At 39.7% G+C, this 10,270-nt stretch overlaps 1 protein-coding gene across 1 annotated transcript; it reads right to left on the bottom strand.

Moving 5' to 3' along the window:
• Window positions 1–215: 215 nt before the first annotated feature.
• On the bottom strand, window positions 216–2,614 carry LOC103798447 (tyrosinase). The gene is made up of 2 exons (XM_009070706.1): window positions 1,704–2,614; window positions 216–296 (listed from the first exon to the last, which is right to left on the bottom strand). Exons 1-2 carry the CDS (start codon window positions 2,520–2,522, stop codon window positions 216–218), a joined length of 900 nt encoding a protein of 299 aa, XP_009068954.1. The 5' UTR covers window positions 2,523–2,614.
• Between the last annotated feature and the right edge of the window lie 7,656 nt (window positions 2,615–10,270).

Genomic DNA, 10,270 nt, shown 5'->3' with positions numbered 1-10,270 from the left:
AACAATTTTAATAATCTGGATATGATTAATAAAACCTTTGAAATAAAAATGAGCTAAACACAACTATCTGACACCTCCAGGTCTTTTAGAAAATTCTGCTGCCAACTTACTGATTCCTTTGTACTACCTGCCTCCTCCTACCTTGGCTGTCTCATACAATATACTGTATTGATAGCTCCACTTGGCACATCTAACCCATGCAATTCTGGTTTCATCTAATCCACTTTAACACTTGTACCATTTTCACATAACCCTTTGTTCAGTTCAATGGAGAACAGCACCAGCTCCACTTCTTTCTGATAATACAATTTAATTAAGTTAGTAGAGTTCATCCAGATTCAAACTCTTAGAAATGAACAGAATCTTAGAAAATGCAATGAAAATAGATGTTTGTAATTGCACCAGTTTTATGGCTGGGCCCACACTGGTAAGTTAAATATGTCCAGAAAATTTCCCAGGCAGTGAGCCCAAATGATGCATAACAACCCATGTATATGTAAATAAAATCACTTAGTCTTCCAAACAGGGTGTCTGTATGCAAACATTCTCCTGGGAATGGCCCCTGAAAAGTACCTGTTTGGGGGAGAAAAATGTATACCAGAAAATAGCTTTGAATAGTTCTGTTACGGTATCTGTTAATGCTTGAATTTAGAGGTATATACACAGCCTGTATTATTCAGAGGGCACAAATCAAGACTAAATACAGCACAGTCAGTCTAGTAAACCTGCTGCTTTGTAATGCCAGAATATCCCAGAGCTGCTTGAACTTGTATCCCTTTCACTTTCCGTTAAATCACTAAAACTGCCCAACCTTCATTTGGGCTGTTGCTACAGAAATAAATAGAACAACGATAGATTTAGACCAACATAATGATAGACTTCAGTGCCAGAAGCGACTGTTGCTATTGTCATGATGGAGTGTGTCTATCGAAGCTAATAGACCTTTGTCACTGTATTTTAGGCAATGTGGCAGTAATGAGCAAGAGACAAAAAAAAGTCTAGAAGATTTCAGTGTTAGAACAGCACACTATAGTTCAGCTATATAAGGCCTTATCACTTATGTACGTATGTAATTTCACCTTGATTTACAGGCTATTTCTGGATTATTTCTTGTATTTATTTGAACTACTGATGTGAATTACACAGCTGGTTATTTTGTGCTCTAAAGATTTACTTCACTTGTTTGTTTAAAGTTGAAAGCAGATCTATTTAATTTGATAGTTTTTAACTCTTGAATGGAGGAATGCACTGGGAGAGCAGTAAAGTGCCTGAGAACCCTTTGCTTCTATTTCCATCATTCAGTCATCCATTTGTGACTGAATTGTAAGTTTTGCACTGATTGTGTGCTAGGACTGTATGTGCATAAATCTTGCTTTTTCTGCCCTGACTTCTGCACCAGACCCAAGCCTGATTAGTCTGCTAAAGACCAGGTTTGGACACAAAGGCATAACTTTCCTCCTTCCACATTACCTTTATGTTCTTAATTAAGCAGTCTAAATCCTACAGTCAGAAAGAAAATAGGCAAAGAGACAAATGAACAGCTCTAAATGAAGATTAGGTTTGCTCTCTGGTACTACTTACTTTCTCTCCAGGAACATCCAAGGGAATGCAGCATGGCTAAGTCACCTAAGTGCCTAAGGTCCAGTGGGATAATTCCCTTCCCTTTCCCCTTCCCATTCCCTTTCCCCTTCCCTTTCCCTTACCTGCCATGAGGAGAAAATTGATGCTGGGCTGAGTAAATTAGGGTTGGTGGGATGTCTGCCACCCATGTATTCATCAGTGCAGACCTCACAGTCCTCTTCATCTCGCCAGTCCCAGTAGGGGATGGTGAAGTTCTCATCACCTGTTATTGTCTGGATCTGACGTTCCCACATCAGCAGAAAAGCCCGATGCCAAGGCAGAAAACCAGGGGCTTCATGGGCAAAATCAATGTCCCGCCACACATTAGACCCACCTAAGAGTGTGTCTCGAGAAGCATAATAATGCATCCACACAAAAAGATCATACACGTTGATGTCTCTGAACATGGGGTTGGAGCCATTGTTCATCTGAGTATATGTGCCAGTAGCAATAACATAGTCCTGGCTAGGGATATTCTTTGCCAAGTTAAGGTAGGCAAGAAACTTGTTCTTCTCACTGGTGGTGAGCTGGAAGATGTTTCTTCTTGTTCTCAGTTGCCTTTCAGTGCAGTTGAGCCCTGAGAAACCAAACTTGCACTCTCCACAGTTGAATCCCATGAAGTTGCCTTCGCATCTACATGTCCGGTTGTAAAATACAGAGGGCCAGTCCTCTCTGTCATCCACTCCTGAAAAAGGGAACTGTGGTCCCAGCGGAGCCTGAGAGAGAAGGATGTTCTGGCAGGACCCTCTGCTAGAAAGCTCCCCACAAGGGGACCCGTCTCCGTCCCAGGGGGGACAGCACTCCTTGCTCTGCAAACTCCGCGTGTTTGCACAGACTCTGGGGAACTGCCCCGTGGATGGCTGAAGGATAACTAGCAGAAAACCCATGGAAAACAGCAACATACTGACAGAGCAGCAGGGGAGCACCAGTGTTATGCTTCAGTGCATGGAGTGCTCTCTCTGAGCCCTCCAAGGTCCTGGGTGTGCAAGAAATTCCTCCCCTCCACCAGGAATGCTTCACTGCTGACTTCTGCTCCAATATCCTACCCCATTCCTACCCGAGATGCATTTACACACAAAATACACTTCAGGGTTAATCTGATTATCACATGTTCTAGGCGAAAGCCAAGTGACTCTTTTCCTCCACCCCCTACAAGTTTCAAAACACAGGCATTTATTATAAACTTTCATCTTCTGCCTAGCACATGATTTCTTTCCTCTAGCAATTGGAAAGGAAGTAAAATTAAAATTTGGACACAGAAAAACTATGAGTTCTTCAAATTCCCTGCTTGATTTTATGCCTTAGAGTAAATGATTAATTTAAAAAAAGACCCAGAGGAACCTGATCATTTAAATAAGAACAGTGAACCTAAAAGTGAGAATATAAAGAATTTCAGAGTGAAATATTTTTTAACAGGAAGCAAACATAAAATGCGGTCACATTAAGTGTGTACATAGGGCAGAACCAGAATAAATGGTTTGTCTTGGCACTTTTCTATTTCAGTGTAAGATGCCTTTCCCAGGTCAACATATGAAAAAGGGAAATGAGAGAAGAGTTAAACTTTTCATAAGAAAAGAATTGTTTGGTCTCCTAGAATTGATGGCACTTTTACAGTTAATGAGACAGAAATCTGCACACAAGCCTTCTCCACAGTTTTGTGGGAAATACAGCCAACCTGGCAATAGATTTTTAGAAAGTACTTTAAGCAGTTGTCTCTGGACATGGAAAAAAAAGCCTTGACTCCTGTTTTTCTCACATCAAGTAGTTTGCAAACACCATATCTGTGTTCTTTACTCAATATGTTACTGTGCAACCTCCAGACCACCCACCTCTTTCTTCTTGTACATTAGCCTGAGCAGAGCTAATGTAATGCATGGGTGGACTTAGAAATTAGGCATTCTTTGAAGTTGCCCCTTGAAGCAACAGGACAGCAGTTGTTTTACTGCACAGCAAATTGCACATGAATTATCCATTATTTTCTTCAGCTACCACTGTTGTTATTAAGAGTGGTTTTCTAGGGTTTGTTTTCCACTAAAAGCTTTTTGAATTTTATCCTTGTGCTTAGGTAGAATCTCAGGAGGGCAGGGACAACATATAGGCAAATGAAGTGAGAACTTTGCTGGGAAACAATGCTTTTGCTGGGATCAGCAGGTCATCACATGACTGTGCTGAGGAGCACGAGGTGCTTTAATCCTGTTGGCTTCTATGCCTCAGGTATTCCAGGAGATTATCTCTGAGTCTTGCTGCCAGGGAGCCTGTGATGGGGGAGCCTGGAGCAAGAAAGGCAAAGGGAAAGGATTTGCTTTCTCAAAAAAAGTTTCTAACCATAGGCTGATTCTTACTATTGTTTGGCTGATTCTCCTGGTTTCCGCGTTAGGTTTGTAAAGCAGATTCTGTCATAGAAATGTTCCTTGTTTGATTTATTTCATTTCCTCTGTGCCTGTGTCTTTGGGAAACCTCATCATTTCTTTTGCTATTCCTCCCATGGTTGCTAGTGTTAAAATACAATACATGAGAAGAGACCCATCCCGGAGAATAACAATGTGTATTTTCTAAATTTCACTGAAAAGCTGCAGGAATTGGGAAAGGCCTGAGATAGAGCTTCAGAATGAACCAGAAAATACCTCAAATATATATTTAGGCAGACCATCATACACACAAACACGTTCAATACCCTGTTTTTATATTCAAATGACATTTTACGCTCAATGTTGAAAAATAAGAATCCAAGCCTTGGCAGTTGTCATATGATGAGTTTCTGAGGCAGCTGGTTAACAGATAAATTCCCTCTGAAATGTTATGAATGAGAAGCTCTGAATGAGGAATGTGACTGAGGAGCAGCACACAAGCCTCTTGACCTACTATTGAGCAGAGTCCTGTTTTGAATAACTGTCAGTGATTCAGATAGTAGTTAGGAAACCAGTCTTTCCATATCCACAGCTATAAGCATTAAGCAAGTAAGAAAATATATGTTTCTATTTCTATGTATGTAGAATCACTGAAACATGAGACAGCCACACATTACATGCTACATGTGGCCAAATTCCCCTTCATTAAAAACACCTCATGGTAATTTTCATCTCTGTTGTCCTTCAACCCAGCACTCTTTATTTCATTGTTCATCTAACAAAGCTGTCATATCTGCATGAAGTTTGTGCCTAAGTTGAATTTAGTCTCTAAGACTGAGAACTCTTTTCCTTGCATTCTGCCATTTGGTTGACAACATCTTGTCATATTCTTTGAGAGATCTGTTTCTCATACCTGGGCACCCTCATTTGGGTATGGGTCAAGACTTATTCATTTAAGGTACACAAATGCTAAGTAGACCATAAGATCAGCATGGCTAAGGCACACCACTTTCTGCCTCCAACAACATAGAAGACAGGGGTTTGGTGGCCATATGCAACTTTATTTGATCCCGAAGCATAAATGACCAGGAATCACTTCACAGTAGGGTCTCCTAGAGGCAACTTTCAACAACAAACTAGCATGGGGTTCTGCCTCATGTCCTTAAATCTTAACTCCACCCTAAACTTTGTGGCTGGATCATTTAAGGTATTGGTTTCAGACTAGTAGAGTAACACAGTAAGGACAATATTTAAAATCTAAATTTTGTTTTCATTACAAGGCTCTTAAATGCTTTATAGAGAAGTCAACAGTCATTAGAAGGAAAGTTCCTAGACACGGAGCAGTGAGAAGTCTTCCTGAAGCTCACCTGCTGGCTTCCTTATGGCATTAGGATCAGATTTTTAGCACTGTGCTGCAATGCTAAACCAAACTTCACACAGACATGGCCTATGGCTTTCTGATGTGGTGATGGACAAAGAAAAGGAACATTCCAACTTAAAAAACAATGGCATCAAATGGGGTTTCACATTACCTTGTAAAATTAACTTTTGCCCTCTTCAGATATGACTGGGCTGATCTTCAAAAATTATGTCTTCCTTTTGAAAAACATCACAGAAAATTTCCATTCTGGGCTGCTGATACTGAAGCAATCAAAGTTTCAAGTGGTATTAGTGGGTTTTATAAAATTCTCATAGCTGCATGAAGAAAATATCTCTCAATATTGCTTGCTAATACATTTTAGGAGTTTTATGTGGATTTTAGGTCTAGTTGTCTATGCTGAGTGAAGGGAAAAAGAAATTTGGGATGGCAAAATGGAGAAGAATTTTTAATTGTGATTATTTCAAAAGTCAAACATAAAACTGTGAAGAAACAAGGGCTGAATAGAAAAAGTTGGTGCTGCTCAGTAAACAGTGGAAACAAGAACTATCAAAGGAAAAAGAGACAAAAAGTAAGCTTATTTGAGATGGATAAATACAAGGACTATTTGACAATTAGAGAACACTGACAAATGGAAGGAAAGATAGTCTATTAACCAGCCAGGAAATTCAGTCTCACAAACCAGTAGGCTCAGATTGTACTCTCTGGTCCTTATCTGCTACTTGCTGTTCAGCATGGGTATCCTTATGCACTTCATAAGACACCTAGTTTCAGATGTTTTCTAAGCTCCTGCTGAGCTCGCATTTTATATAGCAGAATGACAATACATCATTTATTTCCCTTGCCCCATGTTCCAGATGGAGCTATCAGACTTCTCAGTGGTTTGCCATGAAGCCAAATCTGGATCCTGAACCCCAGGAGAAAGAAAACAGGGGTGGATGTAGAATGCAGACATATGTCTAAGATAATACACTGTGGTCAAAACCAGAATAAAATATTTGTTGATAAACTGATGATCGCTGATAAATGGGGAGTGTAAACTTAAGAAGAGTCCTGCTTAAGAAACATTTAAACTTTACACAAGGAAGGGAAAAATGTTTGGTATCTATTTATAATCAACTTTTTATCCTAGGTGGAAAAAACCCAACATTCTGATGAGGAAGTGAGAATTTCTCTAAGTTCACTCGTACTAGTCAAAGCTTTTTACTAAGAAGCAAACTAGAAATTCCCATAAGCTTTTTAGCCCAAGGTAAAGATTTCCACACCTTTGGGCATAATATTTGAGGATAAGGCTTAAAGACTCATTTGGATGTATGAAAGGAGAACAACCCCAGGTTCAAAAATTATTCTGGATGCTGTAACTAGCCAACCTTTAACTCAGGACCAGAACACTTAATATGCAGTCCACACAGCTGATGGTCTAGTAGATGTAAGCATGGACATATTCAGCTATAAATGGGATCTTGGGCCTCTAATCTGAAATTAAGTACAAGGTTCAATTAAGCTTTGCTTGTGCAGCAATTCAAAGCACTCCTGTCACCCCATCCAGCCTTATGCCTGAAGTCTTGCAGGAAGAATTCATATATGTAGATGCTTTCCCAGGCTAAAGTTGTGTTATCATGGCTACAAAGAGCAATTTTTACCTTAGCAGATCAACCCCCTTCTTGATCCTAAAGTAACCTGGTCTGTGCACAGATTCCCAGTCTCGGTGTTGTCAGAGAACAGAAGACCAGTGTTACTGTTTTATGGGGTTTACAGTTTATAATTTTTGTTCTTGCAAAAATATAAAAGCGTGAACAGCTTATATTTGATTGCTCACAAAGCCTGCTGGCACGAAGTTAAACTGTCCATGTAACAACATTGAAACAGTAAATTTTACTAGATCAGTGTTTTTATTATGTTGTCATGTTATTTTTGATCTAATATTAGGAGACCTGGAGACAGACATAGTGCACCAGAAAATAGATCTGAAAACATAGGCAACTTCTGGGAGCAAGAAATAAGGTCATTGATCTGCAGTACAAAGCAGGGAAGAAGAGGTGCTGATGCAATGAGGGCAATGAAAGTATAGAATCAACAGCAAGAGACAAAAGGCAGTTTTTCCCTGTTAGAGACTGAAGACAGTATGAAAGTAGTTACTAATGTCTCAATCTACGGTCTACATGATTTGGGCTTTTGCTGTAGACAACACAAAATTTACCTGATACCTGTCAGTCTTAATGACAGGAAAGCATCTAAGGGGGAAGCTGAAGCAGTATTTTCTACAGTTTTGTTACACTCCACTTAAACTTCACCTCTGCTTTCAGCTCTTTGCTGAAACACTGCCTGACTTCTGGCTTTTGGGAGCATGCTGGGCAGAGTGGAAATTTTGGTAGTTGGGTCTGAATGCTCTCCTATCTGCTTTAAGAGGAAAAATATAATATAATTTCTTAGTACTGTGTGGATGATACATGAATTTGCCCTTGATAGTAGGCCAGGGCCCAGGTCTAACTAGGTGGATAATATTCTGTTGGTTCAGGATATCCCTCTCATCTAACAACTCACTGAGGTTAGAAAGCACAGAGGGTTTTTCAGCAACCTACAAGGAAATTATTAACGTTTCTTCTGAGTTAATGTTCTGCTTATTTTACAAGGGGAACTCGCCTGCTGCGGGTCAGACAAGCACTCTAATGTGTGCAAAACTAGTGGTGGAAACAGCTAGGGGAGAAGCAAGGTGAGCCTTTGCTCTGCTGGAGGTCTTTTGAACTGGCTCCCCCATATTGCAAAGCTGCATCCTTTGCCCTAGTGGCAGGTAGCCTATAGTTGTGTCTCAACAAGCTGCAGTGTCTTATTCTTGCAGTTAAAACCCTATATTCATCCTCCTCCTTTCCAGTGTCCTCTGATAAACTTCAGTCTCTGCAGGTTGACAGGGGGAAGCTTCCTCCTGGGCTGCCCACCATGCTGGGCTTGACTTCAGAACCAGCTGTGTGTAATAAGTGCCTCTAGGTCCTTCTCACAGACTTGTCCTGCTCCATTTATCCAGCTCTGTGGAGAAACAGAAAAAGGGCAAAAACTCCTAGTTGCTGTATGTTGGTTTTCTGTGTGTCCATGCTGTGGAAAACAGATAATCAAACAGTGTATTAAAAACCATGACAGTGACATTTAGCACAGAGCAGATCTCAGCAGCTGCTGGTGGTAAGGCAAACATGGCTTTGCAGTGTCAAAAAACTAAATTTGGAAAAGAAATGAGAGAATCAAATGGGACAGGTACATGTATATAAACCTCCGAGGGTGCCAACCCTCGGAGGCTGAGGTCACCTTATATAACCTCTCCTGGGCTAAGAGCAGCTGGGCTTCCATGAAACATTGCCTTTACTTGTAGGTAGACTGGGAACCTGTACATCACATAAGCAGTTCACATGGATATTTTTCTCTTAAATTTAACCACACATTATTATATTCCTAAATTGGTCCTCTCAGCATACTACCAAATAATCATTGGAATATTCAAAAATGCCAAGGAGAATACTACAGTTTTTCTAAAGTGTATCCCAGAGATTTTCTGAGGTAAATAAAAACTGTGTGGGTGGCATAAGATCCTGAATTTTACACACCTATAAAATGTTTTGAAATTAAAAAAAAATCCTATTAAAAAATTTAACTAAATGTGGCCACTTCTGGTGGAAAGAAAACATGTACAGAAGAAATTGATATCATATGCTGCATTCCAATTCTCCTTTTAATATTACCCTAACCTGCAGCAAGCTTTACTTCCTTTGGTTTGAAAAGCAGCTTAGCTGACTAGACTTCCAGATCCCTCAGAGAACTGCATAAACTTTGTGACTGTTACTGTCAATGGGTTCTTAGAGCCCACAGCTTTTTCTCACTTGAACCCCACCTTATCTTGGTAACTCTGGTAGAAGAAGCAATTAGATAAAACCAGGCTCATAGAGACCACAATATACAATATACAGACAATTTCCATGAAACACAATGGGAGAAGGACAGCTATGGAAAGCAATTATTCCCTAAGTCCCAGATTGCTACCTGCATATCTGCTTATTGTTGTAAGATTTTCAAGCAGAAGCCTCCTGTGCTGGAATGAGCAAGAAGATGATCCACAAGTGCAATGGGCCCACGGGAGAATGACAGGTGTCTTCCTTCTGCTTCCCCTGCTCTACAGAGGGGAGATCACACGGTTCTTCTGTCCCAGATCATTGCAAAGGGAAAATGCAGATATTAAAGGAGGCAATTATAATAGCTCCACTCACGTTTCTATTAATTTAAACCTCTCTACAGGATATGAAAGATGAGAGAAAAAGACATACATTGTTTAGCATTCAAAAAATCTTATTAACCTTCCATAACTGTCTAACAATGCTCAAAGGACCAGCTGCATAAAAGACTCAAATATTATATCTTGTCTCTGATTCCCCCACCCTTACCTTCCAAGTAATGACTGTAATGAAAAATCAAATTGTACTGAATTCTACTTTCTCTGTAGAACTCAACTAATTAATCCACAGCTAAATAAATATATAAGTAAGATCTTGACATTCAATTTCACTTCAGTGTAAATAGTGGATAGGAAACCCAGTTGTTCAAACTGCAAACTCTCTTAATAAAGAACAAAATGTCTTGGTAAGACATTAGGCATCTGGGAAAATGGGGGGGGAAATCCTTCCAATGTAATGTACAGTGATTCTGATAATAGCTGACAGTTTTCAGTTACAAAGAGAAGGTGAATTATGAGAGATTTTTCTCATTTCTCTTTTTTTTTGATCTTTTTTTTTTTTTTTTCCAGTAGGATGCAATTTGTTTGAAACAAGCAAAAAGAGATTTTTTTTTTTCTTCCTACAAGTCATAGCTAAGCTGCTAGATCCATTGTAGTTGTAAATTCTCATAAAGTTCAAAAACTGACAAGGCAAATTCAGGAAACAAAAAG

This window comes from Acanthisitta chloris, unplaced genomic scaffold, assembly GCF_000695815.1.
Source record: "Acanthisitta chloris isolate BGI_N310 unplaced genomic scaffold, ASM69581v1 scaffold32452, whole genome shotgun sequence".
Lineage (NCBI taxonomy): Eukaryota > Metazoa > Chordata > Aves > Passeriformes > Acanthisittidae > Acanthisitta > Acanthisitta chloris.
Note: the sequence above shows the minus strand (reverse complement) of the source record. Positions and strands in the feature narration are given on the sequence as shown.

Bases quoted from the DNA above. Each gene is read 5' to 3' on its own strand.
- LOC103798447 (XM_009070706.1), bottom strand. From the start codon at position 2,522: ATGTTGCTGTTTTCCATGGGTTTTCTGCTAGTTATCCTTCAGCCATCC. The intron at 297-1,703 runs GTAAGGGAAAGG...TTGTATTATCAG, and splicing joins CAATTTTCTCCTCATGGCAG to AAAGAAGTGGAGCTGGTGCT.